The sequence below is a fragment of the Silene latifolia genome, chromosome 1 (assembly GCF_048544455.1).
Source record: "Silene latifolia isolate original U9 population chromosome 1, ASM4854445v1, whole genome shotgun sequence".
Classification (NCBI taxonomy): Eukaryota; Viridiplantae; Streptophyta; class Magnoliopsida; order Caryophyllales; family Caryophyllaceae; genus Silene; species Silene latifolia.
In genome coordinates, this window is record NC_133526.1 from 9,610,464 (window position 1) to 9,637,695 (window position 27,232).

General features: G+C 40.9%; 2 protein-coding genes across 2 annotated transcripts; one reads left to right on the forward strand and one right to left on the reverse strand.

Moving 5' to 3' along the window:
* Positions 1-12,108: 12,108 nt before the first annotated feature.
* On the reverse strand, positions 12,109-12,966 carry LOC141634401 (uncharacterized). Its single transcript, XM_074446608.1, has one exon. It carries the CDS (start codon positions 12,964-12,966, stop codon positions 12,109-12,111), a length of 858 nt encoding a protein of 285 aa, XP_074302709.1.
* A 1,805-nt stretch (positions 12,967-14,771) lies between these two features.
* On the forward strand, positions 14,772-26,460 carry LOC141597236 (serine carboxypeptidase-like 34). Its single transcript, XM_074417616.1, has 10 exons — positions 14,772-15,532; positions 24,235-24,345; positions 24,461-24,556; positions 24,754-24,846; positions 24,928-25,016; positions 25,099-25,386; positions 25,467-25,603; positions 25,704-25,796; positions 25,891-25,996; positions 26,106-26,460. Exons 1-10 carry the CDS (start codon positions 15,241-15,243, stop codon positions 26,253-26,255), a joined length of 1,455 nt encoding a protein of 484 aa, XP_074273717.1. The 5' UTR covers positions 14,772-15,240; the 3' UTR covers positions 26,256-26,460.
* The last annotated feature ends 772 nt before the right edge of the window (positions 26,461-27,232 follow it).

A 27,232-nucleotide genomic window follows, 5' to 3' on the forward strand; every position in this document is an offset into this window, starting at 1 on the left:
TTAGGCTTGAGCTTGCGCTTCTAAGCAAGAGGCCGAGAAGGCGAAGAAGGACTTCCAGGCCGCCGAAAATGATTTCCTCGCTGAGCGAAAGCTCAGGGAGGACGCTGAGAAGGCGGTCCTAGCCGAGAGAGCCAAGCTTGAGGCTGCGTTGGCTGACGCCGCTAAGCTGCGGGAGGAGAGAGAGAAACTTCAGGGCGGTTACGATGCTGTGGTTGAGCAGAGGGCCAAATGGAAGTCCCTGCATCTGACCGAGGCGAAGGAGCACAGGAACACAAAGGCCATCCTTGCTCAGAGGGAGAAGGACATTGAGACGCTCCAAACTGTCATCATCCCTAACATGTGTGCCCGACGGGACCAGGCCAAGATGCCACCAGGGAAGTAATCAAAGAGCTCTTTCCTAAAGACCCCTTCCCGTGGCAGGATTTTGACCGGCTTCTTGATGAGAAGGCGGCTGCTGCGGAGGCAAAGGCTGCGGAGAAGGCAGAGGCGGCAAAGGCCGCTGAGGAGGCTGAGGTCAAGGCGGCCCATTCTGAAAAGGTGAAGGCGGCCAGGGAGGAAGCTGAGAGGGCAAAGGCAGGTGAAGCTGCCAAGTCGGCTTCTGGGTCGCCCACTGATGGTGATGTTTATTCGCTGCCGGTGGCGAGCAGAAACAAGCATAGGGAGACGGGCGGTCGTCACCAGACTCACCTGGCCCTTCGGATAGCTTCAGCTGTTCGGGGGCCAACTTTTGAGCCTTCTCTCCCTGCCATCCTTTTGGCGCTTCATTGTCTCAATGTGATAATTTTTGTTGTTCCTTCTTCTCTTTTTTTTGTAAAACTTTGGTAGGTTGAGTTTAGGCTATCCTTATTGGGACGGCCGTCGACTTCGTTTTGTATCACCTGTAAACATTTTTAATAAAGTTTGTTTATTTGCCCTCGGCTTGGCCGGGGCTTTGATCACAATCCTTCATTCAGTTGTCTTCTTTCGTTATTAATTGAGCGCTTTTTTTTCGTTTTTACCTTCGGCTTGGCCGAGGCAGTTAGAATGCGTATCTCAACTGTACTTAACGTTTTTAAACATGTTGGCATGTCGGTCGCTTCCTCCTTCACTCTCGGTCTGGCCGAGGCGTCAGATTTGCGCTTCCCAACCGCCATTGTGAACATGTTAGCGTATCGATCGTTGTGTCCCCGTCACTCCCGGCTTTGGCCGAGGCAATCGAGGTTACGGCTCGACAGAGTTCGTATCTGTAGACATGTTGATCGCTTCCTCTTTCACTCTCGGTCTGGCCGAGGCGTCAGATTTGCATTTCTCAACCGTACTTATACGTTCCTAAGCATGTTGGTCGCTTTCGCGAGTATCAACTGCTATTGGCAAATCGCGTTTCCCTCGTCACTCCCGGCTTTGGCCGAGGCAACCGAGTTTACGTTTCGACTGCTTTCCGTATCTATAGACATATTGATCGCTTCCTCTGCCGCTCCCGAATTGGCGGGCGATCAGTTGCGTCTCAACAGTGCTTATACGCTTTTATACTTCGGTAGTGATTGCGCCGGCTTTGGCGCGGCGTCTACTTTGGTAGTGACTTCGGAGGGGACAAACATTTTGATGGAAAACTTGGATCACTTTTCATAAGGTATAATCACACGTTGGGGTGTCCACAACGGTCTCGGACACCTCCGCCGCTATATGAAATATTTCCTTAGGTTGTCTGTGTTCCAGTGGCTCTTTAGAAGCACTCCCTCCATGTCTGTTAGCCGGTATGTCCCCGGCCTCATTTCTTCAACCACTTTGTAGGGTCCTTCCTAGTTGGCCGTCATTTTACCATGGATGTTTCCTTTGTTGGTTGCGGCTGACTTTCTTAGGACTAGATCTCCTACTCTTAAGTCTCTTTTGTGGACCCTACGGTTGTATGCTCTTCTCATTCGGTTTTGATATACTGCCAAGTTAAGCCGTGCCGTGTCTCGGCTTTCTTCGACTAGGTCTAGGGAGGCTGTCAGGCCTTCCTCATTTTCAACTGGGTCAAAGGTTTGCGTTCTGAATGTCGGCACCGCTGCTTCAATTGGCAGGATGGCTTCGGACCCATAGACTAGATGGAATGGACTGTACCCTGTTGCTTTTTTCTCCGTGGTTCTGAGGGACCACAGGACGCCGGGTAGTTCATCAGCCCACCTTCCCTTTAGATCTTCAACCTTCTTTTTCAGCCCGTTTAGGATTGTTTTATTAGCTGCTTCCGCCTGCCCGTTGCTCTGAGGGTGGCAGACGGAGGAGTATGCGAACTTGATACCGAGCTCCTCTAGCCAGTTCATCACCATGTCACTCCAAAACTCTCGGCCGTGGTCAAATACCATGACTTGGGGTAACCCAAAATGAGTTATGATGTTCTCCCAAATCACCTTTCTTACGGCCGCCGTGGTCTTGGCAGGTACCGCGACAGCCTCGACCCATTTGGTGAAGTAGTCAACGGCGACGATCAAGTACTTCCTTTCTCCGGAGGCCGTCGGAAAGGGTCCTAGTAAATCCATCCCCCATTGTGCAAATGGCAGGGGACTAAGTACCGGTTGCAGGTCTCGGGAAAGTGCGTGTATCACCGGAGCATGCATCTGACAATTCTTGCACTTCTTGGTCTTAGCTCGGAATCCTCAAGCATGGTAGGCCGAAGTAGCCGGCTCGAGAGAGCTTTGTGGGCTAGCGTTCTTGCCCCCATGTGATGTCCACAGATGCCTTCGTGAATCTCTGTCGATGTATGAGCTCCGCGTCGGCTGGCGACACATTTCAAAAGTGGTCTTATCACGGACCTTCGTATAGTTCTCCTTCGAACACCAAGTACCTTGCGGCGATCCTTCTTATCTTCGGGAGAGACTGCGGTCCTCCCAGAACTCTTTTGTTAGTTTGTATTTCATTATCGGAGTCATCCACGTCGTCTCGGCTTATGTCACCCACCATGCCGACGGTTTCGGTGATGCTTTTAGCATTCTGATATCCACCAAAGACGGTTCGGTGACATTCTTGTTGGTTGAACTGGCAAGTTTTGAGAGAGCGTCGGCTCGGTTGTTCTCGGACACTGGGATGCATTGGATTTGGAAAGATTTCAATTTAGCGGTGTCAGCTTTTACCCTTTCCGGGTATCTTACCATCCCGTCGTCTCGAGCCTCATACTCTCCTCTCGATTTGATTAGTGACTAGGAGTGAATCTGTTTCACCACAACATGCTCCGCCCCATTTGCTCTCGCTAGCTCGACTCCGATTATCACCGCTCGTATTCGGATTCATTGTTTGAGGCCGAGAAGGTAAACTTCAAGGCGTACTCAAACTCGTCCCCGTTTGGGCTGATGATAAGGATGCCGGCTCCCGAGCTGTTCGTCGTGGAGGACCCGTCGGTGTATACTTCCCACACTCCGGATTTGGTTCTTCTTGATATGTGCACTCGGCCAGAAGTCTGCAAGTGCCGCCTTTATCGAGGGCCTCGGCTTGTATTGAATGCCGAAGCCGGGATAGCTCTCTTTGTCCATTTGATGAGCCTGCTGGATTTTTCGAATTTTTCCAATGCTTTCTCCAATGGCTGGTCGGTTAGGACCGTCACGGATGTGCGTCGAAGTAAGGTTTCGATTTCCTTGCGGCAACGACACAAAAAGGCCGCTTTTTCGATCGGTGGGTAATTTCTTTCGGCGGCCAGCATGTATGGTGATAAAGTAGATTGGGTGTTGCTTCTTGTCTTCTTCTCGACGACGATTACGCACTAACCGTGGCCGAGGTAATCGCTATGTATAGATATAGCGTCTCCCCCGAAGATCGGCCAGGACGGGGTCGGGAGAGTTAGAAGATGAGCTTTTAGTTGCCTGAAAGTTGTGCACTGTTCCTCCCCCCAGCTGAAGTCTTTATTCCCCTTCAACACTTTGAAGAATGGGGTGCTCTTGTCGGCTGACCGAGAGATGAAACGGGCGAGAGCCGCCATCCTCCCGGTCAACATCATAACCTCTTTTCGATTCCTCGGCTCCGTAGGTCCAGTGTTGCTTGGACTTTCTCTGGATTGGCATCAATTCCCCGGCGCCGACAAGCACGCCGAGGAACTTACTGCCGCCCGGACACCGGGTTGCATTTCGTTGGGTTAAGTTTCATCTTGTATTTCCTTAGTGAACAAAATGTTTCGCTCAAGTCGGCCAAGTGCTCGCTGTCAGACTTGCTTTTTACAATAGCATCGTCGACGTAAGCCTCGATGTTTCGCCCTTTTTTTATCTTGAAACACTTTGTCCACCAGCCTAGTGTAAGTTGCGCCAGCGTTTTTCAAACCGAACGGCATCATTTTATACATGTATGTGCCGTGTATGGTGATGAATGCGCACTTAGGCATGTCTTCTTCGGCCATGAATACCTGATGGTACCCGAGAAGGCGTCTAGCCAGGCTTAGCATAGTGTAGCCTGCCGTTGCGTCAATTAAGCTATCTATTCGAGGGAAGGGATAGCAATCTTTAGGGCATGCTTTATTAAGATTTGTAAAATCAACACACATCCTCCACCCCCCTGATGACTTCTTCACCATTACAACATTTGCTAGCCACTCAGGGTAAGTACAAGGCATGATAAAGCCTGCTTCTAACAATTTGTCTACCTCGGCCTTGATGGCCTCGTCTTTCTCGGGCCGAGGAGTTCCTCATCTTACGCTTGACAGGGGCGGCGGTGGAGAGCACGTTCAGCTTGTGAACGATCACCTCTCGGCTCACGCCTGGCATCTCGGCGGCCGAGTACGCGAAGACGTCTTTGTTCTTCCTCGGCGGTCTAGGAGATCGGCTCGAATTTTGGCTCCAGGCCGACACCGACAGCGATTACGGTGCGTCCCGGGTCAATTTCCACTTGCTCGGTCTCGGCTCCTTCGACCATGCCGACGGTGTTCATCGGATCACCCTCCTGTTGTAAGGATGGGCTCTTCCCTTTTTCTGATTTCTTCGCCACTTTGAGGGATTGCATGTTACACCCTCTTGCAGATATTTGGACATTGACAATTTCGTCTCTCTCGTCCTTTGAGACGAGCTTTTGTGCCTCCCGGTCCGAGACATACATCAATGTCGGGCCCGGATGGACATTACAAAGATCGGCCTCGCTCAAAGTAACCCGGCCTATCAGAACATTGTAGGCGGACGAACCATCAATGACCACGAACTCGGATAAAACATTCTTGGCCGCATCCGCCTGGCGAACATCGCCGCAACCTGATTGACCCCGGGGGGTACTGGCCGCCCCCCGCAGAACCCGTATAGCGGGTTGGTGCGGGGGCTCGGTCCTCAATCTTCGAGACCGAGATTGAGGAAGCATTCCCGAACATGATGTTCGTGTAGGCGCTGTATCAATTAGGCACCTCTTAACCAAGTGGTTGGCTATGTCCAGTGGACTACCGGCGGTCATTGTCTTGGGCTACGACTCCTTCGTAGTCTTTCTTTCCGATGGTTATATCGGGGACGGTGGAAGCGGGGATCGCTGTGGTGAGCACAAAGTTGATGGCTTGGTAAAGCTCATTTAGGTGTCGTTTGTGCCCATTAGCTGACCCTCCGTTCTCGTTTCCTCCGATAACAACCTGGATCACTCCCATTCTCTGGAATACTGATTTCCTATTCGCCCCGTCGGAGCTCGTTTCTGGGGCCCCAGCTACGTACTTGCTGAGGGCCCCCTTTCGGATCAGCTCCTCAATGGCGTTCTTGATCTGCGACGCTTGTTGTCGGTCTTATGGCCGGTCTGGCCGTGGTAATCGCAAAATTGGCTTGCGTCGCCTTCCCCCCTCGTCTTGGGGGGTCTTGCCCACTTCTGCCCTTCATTCTTGCTCAGGGCAAAGACCTCGGCCGGAGACTTGACCAGGAGGGTGAGACCGTTGTACCGCTTCTGGGTGTATGGTCCCGAACTCCCCCCGGCGCCCGCCGAGTTACGCTCTCTGTTAAATCTCTCGGTAGTGACCGATTCATGTCACGGCGACAAAGATTCGCCGGCGGCTCCTCCTTTCGGGTGCCCGGCTTCACTGTGGCCTACCCGGTCTTGTGGTAATCCTCCACCTTTACGGCTCGGTCGGCCATCTTTACGGCGGAGTCGAGGTTGAGGTCCTCGCACTTGATCGGCTCATTTTTGAGCTCGCCTTTGAGGCCTTTCATCGGTCGAAGGCCGCCGGTTCGGTGTTCAGCTCACGGATCTGCTGAGCTTTTGCGTCGAATCTCTTCAAGTAGCTTCGTAGAGACTCGTCCTCCCCCTGTCGGATAGTGAGGAGATCCGATGTCTCCACGGCCCTTCTCTTGTTGCAGGCGTACTGGGCTATGAAGTTATCCCTTAGGTCGGCGTAGCAATATACCGAACCATTAGGTAGCCCCTTGTACCAACTCTGGGTCATCCCATGCAGGGTTGTTGGGAAGACTCGGCACCATACCTCATCAGGCTGCTCCCATACCGACATGTAAGACTCGAAAGCCTCGGCGTGATCGGTTGGGTCACTGTCCCCTTTGTATGATAGGGACGGCAACTTCAGTTTAGTCGGCACCGAGACTTCGAGGACATAGGCACTGAGGGGCTGTCTGACCACGTGTCGAATGACACGCGGCGATCGGCTCCTCGCGACATTAGTCCGTTTTCTCTCCCCGTGGCGGGAAGGGCTTCTTGTCATTGTCCGACTTTGGTGAGTCGGACTTCTTTCTTCATTTCTTCGGGACGGGCCTCGTTGTTGCCGCGGCGACGCTGTCCTCCCGCGAGTGGGGGAAGGACTTAGGTCTGCCACTGGCACCATGGGCTCCGCCGGCGTCCTAGTATGCACGGCTCCGTGTATCGCCCCGGACAAGTTGTTCGGGGTCACTTTATGGGCCCTGGTCACCTGTGGGTGCGCTGCCGTCACCGTCGTTGCGGCGGGGGTGATCGGCGTACTACCCATCAGGTCCAGGAATAGCTTCAATTTGGCTGCATCGACCACATGCCCCATGACAGTGACTTGGCCGGTAGGCAGCGGTGTTTCTGGCTCTCTTGGCATCCCGTACTTCACCGGCTCAATCACTCGGCCGGTGGGGGACTGCCCGATCTCAGAATTAGGAAACGTGTCATCCTGGTAGAATGCAGTTTCGTCGCTCACTATTATTTCTTGTTGTTTTGACATCTTCTTAGCTCTTTGAATGGTTTTTGGTTTGTTTTTTTTTTTTAAAGGTAGGTGATCAGCTTTTAGTATGGTTCCCCACAGACGGCGCCAATTGTTCCGGGTGTAATTCCGGAGCAGGATTTGTTACCACGTAGGCTTGGTGAATGACGTCTTCGCTTGACTCTTCCTTTTGGCCTCTCCTGAAACAATGAACAAACTGAGGGCTCGGCTTGGTACCGAGCGTACTCACTCCGACGCTCAAGTCGGTAAACTTAAAGAGATTAAGTTGTGTGTTACTTGGCAAAGTATATTGTAGAGAGATAAGGAGTTTATACGGTTTATAGTGAGTATTAGGGTGAATTGTGGATTATTGGATCGTTTTCTCAATGAGGATTGAGGAGTATTTATAGACTTTCACCTTTTGTCACGTAGTGGCCAAGTGGCCAAGTGGCGAGCGGTGGAAAGACTGCTCTACCCTCGGTCGAGGACCCATGCGCGGTGGCCTGGTTGACTTCATCTTGGGGACTTGGATGTGAGTACGCGGATATGTCTCCCCCGTTTGGTGGTTGCCTAACCGAGACCCAAGTGACAGGCCGACAGGCTGCGTCGGTTAGGCTGTCTAATACGTTGACTTGCTGTGGATATCTTTGACCTTGCTCAATATGTTGACTCGGTCAGCGGGTGCAGAATATGTCCCATCACTTATATATGGAAACAAATTAGATTTTCAGTTATTAAACTAATTTTCCATTTAAAATAATCTATACATAAAAACTGTATCTCCTATTATTAATTTTGTGACGAAAAAAGATTTTTTTAATAAATTTGATGTAGTTAAAATATTTTCAAAAAAAAAAACACAATTCATGGAATTATTCAATTCTTTTGATTAATTTTAATATTAGTTGTTTTTTATAAAAATTCGCGAGATATAAATCTAAAATCTATAACTAATACACTAAAAATTAAAAGGCCTATATTTACCGCGCATTTGCGCGGGATCTACACTAATTCTTTAATTATCTCGCTACCGGCACCATGCCCGGCGGCCGGAGGACCGGCATAGGCACCGTTTGGCTGCGTGTTGTCTTGTTTCTTCCCCTTTCCCCTTTTTCTTTTGTTTTGAGTCGTGTATCGTTTTTGTTTTGTGTCGATTTACTTTCATTTTCCTTTAGGGTATTATTATTATTATTATTATTATTATTATTATTATTATTATTATTATTATTATTATTATTATTATTATTATTATTATTATTATTATTATTATTATTATTATTATTAGTTGTATAAATAAAACTAGTACATAAAGACCATATGATAACAACATTAGGATTAGACACAATATTAGAATAGAATTAGACTAGCTTAGATTATTCTCTCAATATTTTGTAGAACCCTGTGGACAAGGCCCTCGGGAACTGCGTCCGCGGGATCCACACTAGGCATAATCGACTCGAGGTTCTTTCGAATCGAATTAAGACAAATTAGAGTCGCCACCAAGTTTTTTGGGAACTTGGAACCGTTCAAGTCAACTTTACACCTTTCATCGAAAAGCATAAAGCCAATCGACTACGAGTGATTAAAGATAAAGACTTGTACCCTGTATCACTCGATTTGAATGACTCTCGTAATCCAATGGTATTTAGACGGATCCACAAACCATAGATCTTGAGTAAGGGGTGAGGGTACGTGTTAGGAAGCCCATAAGGACACCTAACCCCGCCCGTCAATAACGGCCTCTACTAAGTCAAGTATCGGATTTCAAACAAGGTCATAGCTACTACGATATATGATATGCAAACATCGTTTTAAAACCCTAACATGTGAAGTTTCTATGTCGATTTAGATGCAACTAAACTAACTTTGTCAAAGTTGTAATTTAGCATGTGGGTTGATTGATCTAACAACACATAAACAAAACAAACAAGGCTTGAAGGGAATGGGGGAGCCGTTGGGATCTACCCTATTACAACCCAGGCATTTCATGCCGACACAACGAGGAATTAAAGATACAACTCGATCTAAATACAATTGCTATATACGACACCATACACGACACACGGCCATTCGGCCTAGGAAAACGTGCACAAAGGGGTAGCCCACGGCTTACATGACTCACGGCCTTGGGTCACTCCTCGTGATGCGTGCTTTCACTTAATCTTATCGAATTAGACATAGGGGCACACACCAAAGCATGCATTAGCATAAATCGGGCCATGTTGCTTTAAACAACATGCGATTTACTACGCTCTTACATGCATTGGGGCACAACCATCTAACCAAACAAGACTAAGGTTTTTGAAGAAGTTTTGACTCGATAAAAGTAAAACTAATTACAAACAAACTACCAAACATGACTCGATAAACAAAGTAATTACAAGATACAAAATAACGAGATAAAGATAAGAAAATAACAAGAAAAGGACTACAAAGACACGGCCAAACACGGCCTACACGTTCTAGCCTACCCTAATCCTTAGGTTAGATTCATTAGGTTAGATAGATGATTGCGAAATGGGTTAAGAAACAAGTTAGAAAACAAGTTAGAAACGACGTTGATCGATTGAGATAATGTCACGCCAAGGTGTATTCTACACGGCCTAAAGGGGTAAAATTAGGTCAAGTTTTCTAATTAAGTTAACTCGTCGAATGTTAATAAGAAGGTGCAAATCACGCACTCTTATAATAGCGAGAAATTATGTGAAAGAGAGAGATGCATTCAATTAAGTTACAGAATTGTTAAATCGGTTTTTTAAAGCTACGTCGATGCCACCTAACGTGTCTAATTAGGTTATTAAATTGATCTAATGTCATCTAAATGAGTTATATGTTAACAATCAGAGGTCGAACTAACATGTGAATGGTCCTAAGGTGGGTCGAATTACACGAGACCAAAGAGGGGTCAAAAGCGAAGAGCGAAGTTAGAATTCGTTTTATTAATGCCCTACCTTGAACACGAGGATATGTAAATGAGACGGGGGTGTACGACCGACTGATGTAGCGGTTTCTTTCCCATCTCAAGTCAACGCGGGTGTTCATGGTGGTACTTTAACTCATACTCGGACTAAACTAGTTTCGTAGTTAATTATAACAATCGATAAACAAAAACGATAAACAAATAAAAACAAACTATAAAAAACAAACATAAAAAACGAAATAAAAGGGAGAAAGAGGAGGATTTGATGCACCCTCAACCTACATGTATCGTTGACACCGTCTTGGGTCGTAATCGATGGTAGATTTTATCTCGAGAGGCCGTCGTCGACGAAGAAACAAAGCAAACAACACGTTTTTGGCAAATCTGGACAGCAACTTTCAAACAGCGATTTCTCTCTCGTTTCACGGTGAAAATTCGATTTAAAAGATGTTTTGAAAACTAGAAAGGGAGGAGAACAGAGATCTTAAAGCAACCCCTGCTCGTTTTGAGTTATTGGGCACGAAAAACGAGCACAAACAGAACTGGACAGACAGGAAAAAGCCGCGAAAAAAACAGAGTGTATAACACTCTGTTTTTCGAGGGAATTCGTGTACTCTCAAGGGCAATTTGGCTCGTATATCTTTGTCTTATGTGTATATGGATGTTGTATGGTTAATTAGGAATAAGAAACTCGAATTTTAATGGATGTTTGAAGGAGGAACGAATTGTATTTCGAAGAGGACACACAAACTGTTCCAGTTTGCAAGTCGGTTTTGTGGAGGGTTTTTGAGAGGCAATTAGGGTTTGTTTCTGGAGTTTAAAGCTTTTAAGTGAAGGTAGTATGTATGGAGGACTTAGAGGAATGAATGTATGGTGAAGGGGTGGTATTTATAAGGAGTTAAAATAGGGTAAAAGGGGGGAGAGAGGCAGACGGGCCTGTTCGCGCATAGCTGCTGTCCAGCAGCTTTGGTGAGGGTTTGAGAGGCTTTGTGACGGGTTTTCTTGGTGGTTAAGGTAAGGTAATATGGGTAGGATACTAGGGTATGGGTTAGAGTTAATGGGCACGGGTTTTGGTAGTGTTTGGAGCGGGTTTTGGACTCGGGTTTGAGCTGCAAAACAGGGGGGGCTGCTTTGTGTATGCGGGCTGTTTGGGGGTGATTTGGGACGTGATTTGGGCCATGGATATGGGGTTCGAACTGGGGTTGGATGGGTAGAGGCTTAGGTTGGTTAGTGTACTCGAGATTCGTGCCAACTCGTAAAGAAAACGGGCTTAAAAACCGAGCTATAACCGAGCTCTAAAACATGTGTTTAAAACGAGTTCTTTTCGATTTTTAAATCGATTTTTCAAATCGATTAACACATTAAAATAAATGATTTTTCAAATCAAATATACTCATAAAATGATTTTTCGAATCAAATATTTATTTTATTTTCAATAAATTAAACTTGAGAAAATAAATTCAAAATAAAATAAAATAAATTGAATTCACCTAAAAAAAGCTTTTAATTTAAATATCATTTAAATTAATAAAATACTCCGTCGACAACGCTCGTTCTACATCGTAAAACGAACCCAAATAATGACAAATGACAACTAAAGAATACATGTGTCCTATCATCATCGGGTGTTTGTCGGGTTCTCTATAAATTCCAATATCGACGGATACGGGTATCTACAAACCCTAATATTTCCTCTCTCATTTTTATTCAATAAAAGTTATAATCTTTTCTTAATTTTAGTTTAATCGCTCTCTAGTTTATGCAAGTTCTTCATTTCTCAATAGTTTACAATTGTTCATTTGGTTGTAATTGGAAGACAAGAAAAAATTCATCTTCCATTATTATTCAAGTTTGTTACTTTCATCTTTGTTAGTACAATTTCTCTCTTATTTACATCTTATTTTCATTTGCTTACATTTCTTATGTTGTTTAATTATTATTCATCCAAAGTAGTAAACTTTACCATGTTTACCATGCATGTTTGGTTGTATTTTGTTCCATCTTATTGTTGTTTTTTCATTGCTAAACACGTGTGATTAGTTCTCATCTAGGGCTTAGGGGGATCTCGGGTATATAATGGGTATGATTTTTTTTTTTTTCACAACTGTAAAGAAAGTTTCTACAATCTTATGGCCTGCCGAGCCAGGCCATGTGCCACACTATTAAGATGTCTCGGAACAAAAGAAAAACTTAAACAATGAAAAAAGCTTGCAAGACTACGAATCTCCTCCAAGATGTCCTTAATCAGATGATCCGTCTTTGTCAAATCAGCAATCGCACTGATCAAAAGTAGGCAATCAGAAGAGATGGCCAGATGGAGAACACCTCCGGATCGCGCCCAAGAAACAACATCTCGGACACCGAGAGCCTCCGCATGTAGTGCCGATTCCGCTCTAGTAGTCACCTGGCTGCGCATACACTCCCGCCCCAGCTCATCATATGCCACCCATCCAAAGGCCGCCTTAAAGGAATGTTCCCAACTCGCGTCCACCTTAATCCGAAGAGCAGAGCAAAGGCCCGGTTGACCAATCATGTGATATGGGGTCCCGTTTCGTAAGTCAGTTTTTTGCTGATAAAGCTGATCACCAACGCTCCCTCGAGGCTCTTTCAGTGACCCCTTGTTATCTACCTGGTTGTTTAGAATATGCACCCTCTCCTTGATAGAATCAAATAAGACTCCAACCAGAACCTGAGGATTGTTAGCCAGACCTTGAAACTTAACCTTGTTTCGAATAATCCATAGACCCCAGATAATGGCAATGAAAAGTATAACCCTTTTCAGCCCTCCCTCCTGCTTTCTCAAATATTGAACCCAATCAATAACCCAGTCGGTCATATTTAGGTGCTCAGCACCTTCCACCCTAATACCAAGCACCGACCCCGCCCAGATCCTAGCGGAGGAATCACAGTCCCTAAACAGGTGCTCAACTGTCTCCAAATTACAATGCTCAAGTTCCACACAAACCACAGAACACATCCACCCCCATATTTCTTTGTTGAAACTCCCGTCCTACAGAGAGCGTACCCGTAAATATCCTCCATATAAGGATCTTCCAGGTGTTAGGAACCGGGAGAGTCCATAGCTGCTTCTGACAAAAGACCCGACCACGCTTACCAAGTCTAGTGAGGTCTTTTTGTGAAATATAATGGGTATGATTTTGGGTTAGAATTATAAGGATTTTGGTGTTTTAATGGTTGTTACTTTCATGCATATGAAGTGTTTGTACAATTGCTTCTATGAGAGTTTGAGTATTTTCTCACATGTTTGGTTATCTGGTGTCTATATATACTAGTGGATGAACAATCTTGGTGTGTAGACTATTAGATGATCCTTGTGTATGTGAATAACGACTTTTATTTAATCACATGAAAGTTGGTTAATGAATTCTAGGTGTCCTAAGACATTAGGTTTAATTCCTTGACCATTTGCATCATCCATTTCCCTTCTTTATCTTGTTTTATGCCCAATAACCCAAGTAAACCCGAAAACTCTAGTCTTTCTCATATTGATCAATTATACTTCATTTTAGCATACTTCTATATCTTATTTGCACCTTAGTTTATAATCAACCAATCTTACTTTTGTTTTGACTAAAATAGAATTTAAACCGACTAAGTATACACTCCCGCCATCTTTGTGTTCGACCCCGATTAAATACTACATTTTTATTTGGCTTTATAAATTACTTTTGATGCCGGAAATGACGACTAAAAACCGCGCTATCAAAGTTATAAATAACATTTTTACAAACTCATGGATATATATTTATCAACAATTAAAAACGATGTTTACATAGCATAAGTCATATCTACTAGACATGATTAAGCATTTTCATACGTCGATGATTGTCGTTGTTATGTTTTTGGAGATTAACTCATATGCATTTCATCATATTTTGTACGATTTTATAAACTAATCCCTCTGTCTCGGTCATTTGTTGTCCTTTTCCATTTTGAGTGTCTCTGTCATTTATTGTCCTTTCTATTTTAAGAATGTACTTGATGAGTAATTTGATCATTCACACTCAGTTTGTTCCAGTTGTCATCTAGTAATTGGCCCCCTCTTCTTTCCTTGGTCTTTGTGCCAAAACTAAAGGACAACAATTGACTGGGACGGAGTGAGTATGTTTTTAATGTACTAGTTAAAGGTATATATTTTGCTACTTATCTCGTTCGGTAAATCGTAAACATTAGGGCCCAAAAAGCTCATTTAAGCCTAAAAGCCTGATTTGGCCCATAAGGTTCGGGTTTGGGCTTACTAAATAGGCCAACTAATTTGGCCCAACCCATACAAATGGGTTGGTATTGTCAATACAGCCTAGCCCATGCCCGCATGGGTCCGACCCATGATCAACTCTAAATTATGGGTGACATTTTGTATCCCTAAATTTTAACCGGGCATAAGGAAAATATTACCATTGCGATGAAACTATTATATATTTATTATTATTATTATTATTATTATTATTATTATTATTATTATTTCAGTAGGTCTCATGAGAGACCGTCCCCCACAGAAATTTAGTGGGTTACTCACCCCATCATGTGAGAGGCCTCTCAATAACGCTATTGAGAGACCGTCTCTCCGGAGTTTTTGTGTATTTTAAATTAGGCCAGTTTAGTTCAGACAATATCAGTGTTTGAACTAACATGCCCTTATTGGTGCATGCCTTAAAGTTGATTTTCATCCGAATTTCCCATATTTATGACTCATGGAGTCATGGATATGGTAGATAGCAAATAAAATAGTGGTAGTTATTAAACCTCCATCACAAACAACACAAATCAATCATCTCTATTCGTAAAAATAATGAGTTGAGATGATAAAAGCAAAGAAGAATAGTCGCAGTAGAATCATTAACACTATTGAATTCTATTGAATCTTCCAAAACAGCAGCAATCATATTTACACTTATTCCTTATCTGTCTCATTATCCCAACTTGTTATCTCTTCACCATCATTGCTTTCATTCTTAACAATATAATCACATGTACTCCCCCATTTATTTTATTTATATATTCCCGATCAATAGTTATCTTTATTTCAAACTCCTCATAACAAAAAAAAAGTCAAATAGATAACCGCCTATCGTGACGAAAGTGGTATAACTATATATATATATATATATATATATATACAAACCTCTATCATACTTTCTACATAGAAAAATATACATAAACATAGAACAATAGTAGGTTTATTATAATTTAAAGAGAGAAAAAAGAGCCATTATATATCATTATTTCATCAATGGCTCTTTTTTCTACTGATTATAATTATAATTATAATTATGCACCAACATTATTATATCTCTTTTTAGTTTTTGTTCTTCTTCGAGCGGTTCACGGGCTGAATCCAACGGTTTTGGCTCGGCAGGAGGCGGACCGGGTGGTGAATTTACCGGGACAACCACAAGTGGACTTCAAGCATTATGCTGGTTATGTAACTGTTAATGAAAGCCATGGTCGAGCACTGTTTTATTGGTTTTTTGAAGCAGTGGATGAGCCTCATAATAAGCCTCTTCTTCTTTGGCTCAATGGAGGTAACTTTTACATAATCATAATCATCTATAGAAAAGTTTTTTACTTCTTTGGTTCGATTTTGTTTTATATGTCATGCTCATATTTTTGTTAAATATCTTGATATAAATATTGCTATTAAAACATTTTCGACCAATTCTATGATTGCTCATACATTTTTAGTTCCAGTCATTAAAAACAAAAACACCATATATGGAGAAACCCTGATTATGAAAACTCGTTTTGTTCCAATCATTTATTTACTAGACTAATGTTAGAATATTATTAAGCAAAAAAAATGATGCAATTAGTGGAAAAAATAGTAAAACATAGCCACACATTACAAATTTGTTTGATATAGAAAATATGGAGTGGCGGCCTTGTTCTTGCATATGGTTATGTTAATGTGGTCCTTCTAGTAATTATTGCATCACAATTGACATGCGTAAAAATGTAATGTCGTTCGTCTTTATTATCCCTTTTAATGTAATTACGTTAGTGGGAGACATAATATGAAAAATACAAATTAAATAACTTTCTCCACTTATACTTCGTATATGAGAGGTCTTTTAATAACCCTATTAAAAAACCGCCTCTTTAAAATTTTTGTGCAATTTTATTTGTTAAAATCAGTTAGGTTGAATTCCCTTTCTATCATTATCGATCAGCCATCACCTTGCCTTGCATGCTAGCCAATTTCCTTTTGAACTCCCTTTGCGTTAGTCTCGTCAATAGTTGTCTTGATTTTTTGGCACAAAGATTAGTAAATGAGTGCAGGTATTTTTAGCAAGATTTGACGAGTTTTAGCAACGTACGAGTAAAAACTACTCCTAACTGTTTTTTAATGAGTGGTGTTGCCCAACAGCCCAAGTGTTATTCTTCATGTATAACTAAAAGTCAAAGAAAATTAAAATTTTCCAGATTAGATACCTCATTGTATGGCTCATTAAATATCTCTAGATTTTTCGGCTCGTATGTGGATTGACATCTACCCAGACATTGTAGTTGTGCGTGGTTGTCACCGATGTAATCTCCCTTACTACTAAGAGACTAAGAGAATAAAAATTCTCTTAGTTTTCCCGCCTAAATAAAATATTCTCTTAATGGGCCATTTTTGGATACTTTAACTACCATGAAAAATGGGCTATAAATTGACAATCTTAAATAATTTTTCCTTTCCTATTTTAAAAGACTATCTCAAATAACATTTCTTTTCTATTCATTTTTATTACTCTATCAAATTTTCTCTCTTTTTTACTCATCGAAAAGAACCGTGCATGTTTACAATTACACACACAAACTAAGAAGATGCAATATGTTCAATTGGAACATTAATTACGTAGTTAAAAGATTTAATTTTATCACATAATAACAATTATAACCCTAATTAAATATATTGCGTTTCTACAGTTCTATTTTCTAGATTGAAAATTCAATACTTTTTGTATTAAGAAAGCTGTATGTTTCAAGATCATTATTGTTCATGATTAAAGATTCGAACTTTCGATCACCTTAAATATTTGTTTACACTTTTTAAAATTATAATTTGTTCGTAGTCTTTTGTTTTGTTCCCAAAAATAAATGTGTGAAAAAAATGTATTTTTTAAATTTTTATCGCTCCTATTATTCTCGAGCTATCACCTTTAGCAATATCTCAACGTTAAAAACAATTATGGAATTTTTATATTTTATTCTACTTTGTAAATTCCAAAAACTTAAAATATCGTGCATTTGCACGGGAGCTACACTAATTTAGGAATTAGTCTAATAAAAATCTTTTTTTCCCTCAAACAAAATAAAAAAGAAAATCAAAGACTATTTTATGGTGGTTTGCAAGAAAGTTTAAAACTATCTAGGCCTAAGAAAAACGAAAATTATCTATTTTTACTGCTGCCAAAAAAATAAAAAACGGAAATTATGAACTGAGTGCGGGAGAAGGGCTACAGAAAACCCTGTGACAACCTTGTGCAATTCCTTTCACATGCCAGTGCCACCCAGGCCCCAAGCCCCCAACCACTATGCCTATGGACATGATTAAATTGTTTCAGTGACTAGGGTTACCAATCCAAATTTGTGGTCGATAAATTTCTCAGTAGTTTCATATACCGACAATTTTATATTTTACCTACCGTATCATTTTTGAAGAACAATATATTGTGACATCCAGGTAGGGAAAAAGTAGAGATGATTAAATTATATCTAAAACAGAAACGTAAATTATTGACTAAAATATTCAGAAAAGAAAAGTGTAAATTATTGACTTGGACGAATGGAGTCGGTCATTGGTTTACATAACCTATTTTTCACTCATATCACTAAATAACATGTAGCCTCAAATGGTATTTTCTCATCTCTTTAGTCTTTGTGCTAAAATCAAATGTAAACAAATAATCGGGACGAAGAGCTTATCTTTTAACCGTAATGCTAGAGAAAATACCACGGTCCTTGCTACTTTGCATTCATCAAATAAAACCTAATATGCAATAACCTATAGTTTTTAAATAAACACAGTTAGCTCCCGGGCTATAAATCTTGTGGTGTCTTTGACAGCAAAATAAATACAAGTATACCAAATCTTGACCAAATCGTTTTTATTATATCTAATTTTTATGGTTTCAACGTACTGTAACAGCTCATTGCAGCAATGCAGCATTAATAATAAAGAGTAGACTGGTAATGAATTAGGGAGCACTCTTCTGAGTTGAACTCTGGAATTATAAACCCCACGTAAAATACAGTAATCAACATATAAATATTTTGGGATCGATGTTGAAAAATACGTAGTAGATCATGTTTATATAATATACCGTAATTATATATACGGCACTGTGTACGCAAGATACATAATCCTTTACGTAAACAGTAATTATTGTGTGTGATCATTGTATAGTACGGCGGATAAAAAATAATCACTTTAATAAATTGTGATAATTTTAGATTAATAAGAAATAGGCGCCATCTTTAATGTGGTTGTACCATACGACGATGTTATAATATAATATAAATTGCGTTTTAAGTAAATATGCCTAAAATGTGGGGACTTGTAAGCTGTCAAGGAGTAGAGAGCACCATATATAGACGACGTACGTTATGATTGCTTGCATGAATGGAGTTGAAAAATGCTTGATTCTGCTGTCCATATATGTTAAATAATCATCAACTCCAGAGTGTTGTCCATCTTATTTTCATGCACTTGCTAACTTATGAAAATCATTGACAACATCTACATCATTGGTAAGAATCTCATGTAAATCAATTAGGAAATTAGATTGCTTATGTAAATCACTAGACTCCTCTAAATAATGAAAATAATTGAAAAAATTTCATTTTTGTGTCTCGAGGTTTAACCTAATTACATTTTAGTAGTCTAAGGTTTGAATGATTTCACTTTAGTGCTTGAGATTTACTAGGTTATTTTTCACTTTAATTTGCTGATTCGGGGTTTGAAAATAAATACTAAATTACATATTAATTGGAAATTTCACGTAACTTTAAAATACAAAAAACTACGGAGTATTTAAAATTGCTCAAAAATATGGATTTAGTCATGAATTTTACTTTAAGTTATCTAAGTGAGAAACACGAAACTAAAAATAAACTTTAAATTTTTCATAATTGACTTGTCGGAATTCGACACGCACTCAGTGGCGAATCTAGGATTTATGGAATTGGGGTGTTTAGTAAAAGTTATAGCATAAAAAAACGCCAAAATATATTTACTCAAATCAGAGTCGTCTCTAACATTTGGGGGCCTTGTGCGATATTTAAAAGATAGCTACTTTTAACAATAACTTATATTCATATATAATTTTTAATTAATGCTTGATAAATACTAAAACAATAATCTCGTAATGGAGAGCGGCATCAATTTTCACCGAAATACTTATTTTTAAATATGATTACGCTTCTTTTAAATATCACTATATTGACATTGTCATGGTGGTTGAATGAAGGTAAATAACAAATAAGTTAATGCAGGTTCGATCCTTCCTAACAACAATTTCAATTGATTTTTAATATACAAATTTATAAATAAAAGTAAAAATGAAGTTGTTAGGGCTCGAATTCAGGTTGCCTCAAAGATAGGAGACTGTTTCTACCACTAAACCACTGAAGTTAATTAAAATATAAGCACACAATTATACATATATCTTTGTTTATCAAGATTAATGGGGGTGAGGGTTCACTCTATCACCCTCTATAAATCCGCCCCTGTCCGCACCTTGAGTCGTTTTTCACCTGACCCGTCAAAAACTAGGGTCGGACCTAGGTCGAGCAAATCCAACCCGGACTTACCCTCAACTCTACCTTGGGCCGATTCTGGGCCCACCTTCACGGTCTCAGCCAGTCTCCATCCACTTCCCCAGGCGGGTTCCGGGTCCGATTAGCCATACCCGGTTCTGAGTCAGCCCGGACCAAATGTTTGGCCACCCTTAAATTTCCCTCCATAATACAAACCTTTTAAAAAAATAAAAAATAAAAAAGGGTGGAGCACGTGAAAATATGAAGTGGGGAAGAAGAAATAATGAAAGATGGGACCTTGTTGCATTAGATGATGAATGGAACTGAAACCCAAAGAGATTCAAGTTGCTAAAAATGTGGACTGTCTCATCCTACCGCGAGCAACTAACTACTTCACCAACTTGTGTTACCCAATTACCAAACCCATTCTCGTTACGCTATAGTACATTAGCAGGTTTCCAGCTACTATTATGTCTCCTCATTTATTTCTTCTATTCTCTTCTCTGTATATGTACCTCATTTTTGTCACTGCTTCATATCTTCCCTTTTTGGCCGTTTACCTCGTTATATCAACGTCACCGGACTGTCATTTCCTTCAAATCTTTTTCGAGGTACCCGTACATATTAATCAACACTAGTTATTGTAATCAAGGCCGTCTTTGGGCCCGTGCGCCATTATTGTAATCAGGGCCGTCTTTGGCCCCGTGCGGGCGCACATGGCACCCAATTTTTGGGGCAGAAATCAAAAGTAAAAGTAAGAATAAATAAGTAGAGTACACAATATTCAATAAAGATAGTGTCTTGTTGGATAGTAATTAGGTTTCCAGATCTCGGGTTCAAGACTTAGTAGCCACATTTATATACTCTTTTTTAAAAAATTTGTTTCTTAAAATGTTAAATAGGGGCCTAATATCTAGAGTTTGCACAAGGGCCCCCAAAATCCCGAGACGGCCCTGTTATTGTAGATAGTCTAGCGGTGCAAAACGGTTTATTTATATAACAAATCACTCTTTTATTGATAGTAATAAATGAATGATTTTTAAACATAACATGAAAATGATTGTTTTTGAGTAAGGAAATAGACAGGATCCTTAGTTCTCAACGGTTCAGATTAATATTGTACCTCTTGAATATAAAGTTGACTACACCAATGGGGAAATTTAACTAGTTTGGTTCAATACAGTGAAAAATAGGATATTTCTCGTTTTAATTTTTTTTTCCTAGTTTATCCTATTTTATTTATAGGAGTGGAGGAAATGCTAGTCAAATTGACTTCCTTTTGGTAAGGAATGTGTGGAGGAAAGAGTACACCGATTGCAAGGTCATACCCGGGAAAAGTGCCGTAACACAACATAGACTAGTGGTGCTTGATTTTCGGGGTAAGAGAGACTTGAGGAAGAGAAAGATAATCGGTGAGGCACGAATCAAGTGGTGGAAGCTACAAGGGGAAAACCAACAAGCGTTTTTGGATAAGGTTGGAAGTAGCGATATTTGGTCGGATTGCAAGGAGAAAGATATTGATGCAACGTGGGATAAATTGGAGCATGTTGTAAAGGATTTGGCGAGGGAGGTGTTAGGGAAATCTAAAGGGAATAAACCATCAAGTAAGGACACATCTTGGTGGAACGAGGAGGTAAAACAAGCGATAAAGACAAAACGTGAATGCTATAAGGTTTTGGGGAAATGCATGAGTGATGAGAACTTTGAAAAGTACAAGGAGGCTAGACGAGCCGCTAAAAAGGCAGTACGGGATGCGAGGGCAAAAGTTAACCAAGAAGTGTATGCCAGGTTGGACACGAGAGAAGGAGAAAAGGATATCTATAAACCGCTCGTATAAGAGACCCAAGAAGAGAGATATATTGGGAGAGTTAGGTGTGTGAAGGATATGGACGACAAGGTTCTGGTTCAGGATAGCGAAATAAAGGCTAGATGGAGTTCTTACTTTGATACTTTATTCAATGGACATCAGGAACAAGGTTTTGGGGATGTAGAAGTAACACCAAGCATGGTTAATCGGGAATTTGTGCGTAGAATTCAAAAGAGTGAAGTCCGAAAGGCGTTAAGGAAGATGGGGTCAAAGAAAGCAGAGGGTCCGGATGGTATACCCATAGAAGTTTGGAGGTGCTTCGGGGAGAAAGGGATCGAATGGGTAACCATGCTCTTCAACAAAATTTGGATGAGCAACAAGATGCCATCAGCTTGGAGGAGAAGCACTCTTGTTCCTTTGTACAAGAACAAAGGTGACGTTCAAGAGTGTTCCAACTATCGGGGAATCAAACTTATGAGTCATACGATGAAGTTATGGGAGCGGATAATCGAGCAAAGGCTTAGGAGATGTGTAGACATCTCGGATAACCAATTTGGATTTATGCCCGGGAGATCGACTATGGATGCGATTTTTATCATGAGACAGTTGATGGAACAACATCGGGACAAGAAGAAGGACTTGCATATGGTTTTTATTGACTTGAAAAAGGCATATGATAGGGTACCAAGAGAAGTACTTTGGTGGGCTTTGGCGAGAAAGGGTGTGTCTCGAAAATATATTGACCTCATAAAGGACATGTATGAGGGGGCTAGTGCAAGTGTGCGCACTAATGTTTGGAGAACGGAAGAATTTCCCATTACCATCGGGGTGCATCAAGGTTCCGCACTTAGTCCTTTTCTCTTTGCCATAGTTATGGATGAGTTGACGAGGGATATTCAGGATGACATCCCTTGGTGTATGATGTTTGCTGATGATATTGTGTTGATTGATGAGACGAAATAGGGGGTGGAGAGGAAGTTGGAATTGTGGAGGCAGACTTTAGAGACTCGTGGGTTTAGGTTGAGCGGGGAGTAAGACCGAGTATTTGAGGTGTCCGTTCACTAAAGTGGCGGGTGAGATCCACGGAGGCGGGGAGTATTACTTTTGATGGGAATGTTGTCGAGGGGTCGATTTCTTGGATATCTAGGATCTATTATTCAAAAGGATGGGGAGTTAGACGGAGATGTGGCTCACGAAAATTAAAGCGGGGTGGTTGAAATGGAAGGGTGCTTGGGTTTTTATGCGATAAAGATATGCCCCAAAGATTAAAGGAAAATTTTATCGCACGGCAATTAGGCTGCCTTACTTTACGATTCCCGAGTGTTGGGCGTGAAACATTGTCACATTCAAAAGATGAGTGTGGCGGAGATGCGTATGTTGAGATGGATGTGCGGACATACAAGGAAAGATCGATTAAGGAATGAGGTGATTAGGGAAAAGGTAAAAGTGGCGCCAATAGAGGACAAGATGATGGAAAACCGACTAAGATGGTTTGGCCATGTGAGACGGAGACCTATGGGCGCACCCGGTTAGGAAGCGGAGACTTGGAGAAAGAAAAAGGCCCCTAGAGGTAGAGGAAGACCGAGACAGACATGGTTGAGAGTGATAGAGCACGATATGAGATTTCTGGGACTTGAGGAGAGTATGGTGACGGAGAGGGCACAATGGAGGGAAAGGATACATGTTGATTTCTAGTATTTTATTTTATTTTGACATATTTAGTGTTTTTATTTATTTTTTAAAAAAAAATTATTTGTTCTTCTCTCCTTTATTACATTTTTCTACCGACCACTTTCTTATATATTTTATTTGGTTTACTTTTAAGGCATTCCGGATCCTTAATTCTATTTCGGTTTTCAAAATCGTTTTACTCTTCCCTCTCAATTTAAATTTTAAGTTTTTATAAAAGAAAGTTGTAATTCGATTTTAAAACCTGTAAGCTTTACCTTGACTTTCCATTACTTTTTCGCTCCCCCTTTTTATTTTTATTTTTTCATTTTCCCTTTCTATTCGCTTTTTGTGGTGTGCGTTCACCTATGGATGGTTCTAAAAGATGATTCATGTCAGCCGACCCCGAATCATTTTGGGATTAAGGCTCTGATGTTGTTGTTGTTGAAACATTACCCCTAAACTCCAAATTATAATTTTGCTAAAGACAGAGATGGGACTGATGCTCCCTAATTTGATAAGGAGATAAATGAGTAGACGTATTATAGAGAAAAGAACAAAATTAATTGGTCATGGCATTAACCATTTCACATGGAAACAATTTTAGTAGACCAATGGCCATAATAGAGCAACAGGTAGCTAGAAATCTAGAATATAGAAGCGATAAATATAAATGCAGGTTACAGAGCATGTATTTGGATAACAACAACAACAACAACTCGCCCAATTTGTTGTATATCTGCGATAAATTGATGACAATGACTAAATTATCAGAATATGGTCCCCTTCCTCACCCCAAACCAACACATTCACACTTGCAATAATAACACATGACATAACTTTGAGATAAGGCCGATTTTAATATTGACGGGTTTGATCCAGGTCATGAATACCACACCTTGTGACTTTACCAACTAAGCTAGTTAACATCTGATTAGTATTTTTCTTTATTATGATACGAGTAGGAATGATTTGAAGTCGCCAGCTTATAGTGATTTCTTGACACAGGTCCCGGATGCTCCTCAGTTGGATACGGCGAGGCAGAAGAATTAGGCCCCTTCTTCCCACGTAAAGGAAGCCAACCCCGTTTGAATCTCAATAAAAATTCATGGAACAAAGGTACTAAAGAATTCTACAATGTTGTGATTTGCGAGAACCCTTAAAACACTTGGTAATATTGTTGTCGAAATATTAGCTGATATTCTGATGGTAACATTTTTACTGTTTTTTTCAGCTGCCAATCTACTGTTTGTTGAGTCCCCTGTCGGTGTCGGATTTTCTTACACCAATACTTCCTCCGACATCAACCAACTTGGTGACTCCATTACTGGTAACTTCTTTGAACTGATAGGAATAATTATAATAGTTAGTCTGACTAATAAGAATAATTATAATAGTTGGACCTCAACCATCACCTTAAGGTTTTGGTTGAGATGGTTTATCTATCATGGTATCAGAGCCAATGTGGCCATAGGTCACGGGTTCGAATCCTGGTAACCTCAATAACATTTGGTCCTTGTTAAACAGCAAAGGATTCATATGCATTCCTTGTGAACTGGTTCAAAAGATTTCCGCAGTTTAAGTCCCATGAATTCTACATTTCTGGAGAAAGCTATGCAGGTAAGCATACTCATCTAACCACCTACCTTCAAACTTTATAATATCGGGTTGTAATTGATTGTTTCGGATGCTATATGTCAGGACATTATGTTCCACAGCTTTCAGAGGTCATTTTCGACAGCAACAAACAGGTTTCCAAGTCAAAATTTATTAATCTTAAAGGGTTCATGGTAAGTTTCCTAATCTTAAATTTACTTAAATGCACAAAAGAGTAAGTTGTCTGAGACGGGATTGTGTGACTGGCGCTTGCAGATTGGAAATGCATTGTTGGACGATGACACAGATCAAACAGGAATGATAGACTATGCTTGGGACCATGCTGTTATATCGGACAAGGTCTACAAAGATGTAAAATCAAAATGTAACTTCAGTAGTACAGATCAAACTGAAGCGTGCAAGAATGCTTTAAATGAGTATTTTGCTGTTTATGATCTCATCGACATGTACAGCTTGTACACTCCAACCTGTGTTCAGAATTCCACTACCAGGAGACGTCTTCCTGCTGTCAATGGCATTGCACCTCACTTGTTCTCCAAATTTGTAAGTCCGCCTCACTCGTACTCCATTCCATTCCATTCCATTCCATTCCGACCTTTTGAACCAAACGACTGGGGTGACAGGAAAATTGGCATAGGAAACCAGCAGGATATGATCCTTGTGCAGACTCTTACACGGAAGCGTATCTAAATAGACCAGATGTTCAAGCAGCTCTTCATGCTAATGTCACAAAAATGGCCTATAATTGGACTCATTGCAGGTATCTTATTCTTCAAATTATAATTATCGACAAATGTGATTGATTAGTCAGGTCTTGGCAATGAATGAAATGAACTTGTTTGATTTACGGGTATTAACAGCAACAACATCACATTTTGGGGCGATGCACCAGCTTCGATCCTTCCTGTTATCAGAAAGCTTGTAAATGGAGGCCTTCGCATATGGGTTTACAGGCAAGTTATTCAATACATAAATCATTTTCTTATAGTCTCGAGTTAATCACACATCGCATGTGTAATAATGTATTGTCATGAAATAAATGAGCAGCGGTGACACTGATGGGAGAATCCCAGTTACGGCAACCAGGATGACTCTCAAAAAACTAGGTCTGAAGATTGTTAAAGACTGGACACCTTGGTACAGCCACAATCAGGTATAGTACAATTATATTTGAAGCTGCTACTTGTATGAGACGATCTTACATACGAGACTAATTGTATTTTCCATCTGTTTGATCATTTTGTGTACGTATATGTGTGTAGGTGGGAGGATGGACAATTACGTATGAAGGGGCGATGTTTGTGACCATAAGAGGGGCGGGTCACCAAGTTCCGACATTTAAACCTAAGGAAGCTCTTCTAATGCTCAAGCACTTCTTAGCCAACAAAACAATGCCCCCTAAGGCCTTCTGAACATCGATAATTCGATATCCACCACAATGATATGATACAAGCTCAAGAATTGTTGGTACTAAATAACTAGCAATACAGTATTTATTTAGGTGAAAGAATATTCATTCAATATTGTTATTGTCTCACATTGCTAATTGTAAAGCACATTCTTTTTACACAGAAACACATTGAAATAATAAAAAGATTGTCAGCATTTGGGTAACAATATTGGTATTCTGATATTCTGATGTTAATGACCTCTGATTGGACTATGACTTACAGCATGCAAGAGCCTGCTTGAAATCGTTTCGATTAAAAATTCGAACATTTCTATTGATCTTTGACTAAAACAAAAAATATGGTGGTTGTTTAGTTGTTCTAAAAGGGCATGACTTGCTTTGTTGCTTCTTACTGAAGCCAGTTGGGTCCTGAAAATAAAAGTCAGAATGAAGAGATAGTGTAAAAAGTGGATCACAAATTCTTGTTTAAGACAGATGTATCTAAAACGAGTCAAATAGTATGAATAAGACAAAAGTAGAATGCAAAGAAAAAAAATAGAAAATTTGTTATACGCTCAGCTCAAATGGATGATATTTAACCCGTTTTAATGTTAAAACAACCTCCGTGTCCTAGGGGGAGACTAATTGAAAATGGATAAGAAGTTGGCAAAATGGTTGATCTCCAAAGAAAGTTGCAAAAGTTCATATAAGACCATTTAAAGAATTAAAGGGACCAAACAGTGGGACTGTGGGAGCCTACATTGAAGTTAGAGTCATGAAGTCATCCCTTTAAATATGGGTAAATATGGGTAACGGGTAGTGGACTTTTAGATGTCCAAACTTGCCCCCTCTTTTACTGACTGTTGAAGCAACTAACTAACTTCATCTGACCAAACTGATATAGAATTATGCTTTTTAGGGTTTTAAGATCATAATTTAGTGCAAAAAGGATCTTATATTAGGGTATGTAACATCGTTTGATAGTACTGAGTTTTAATA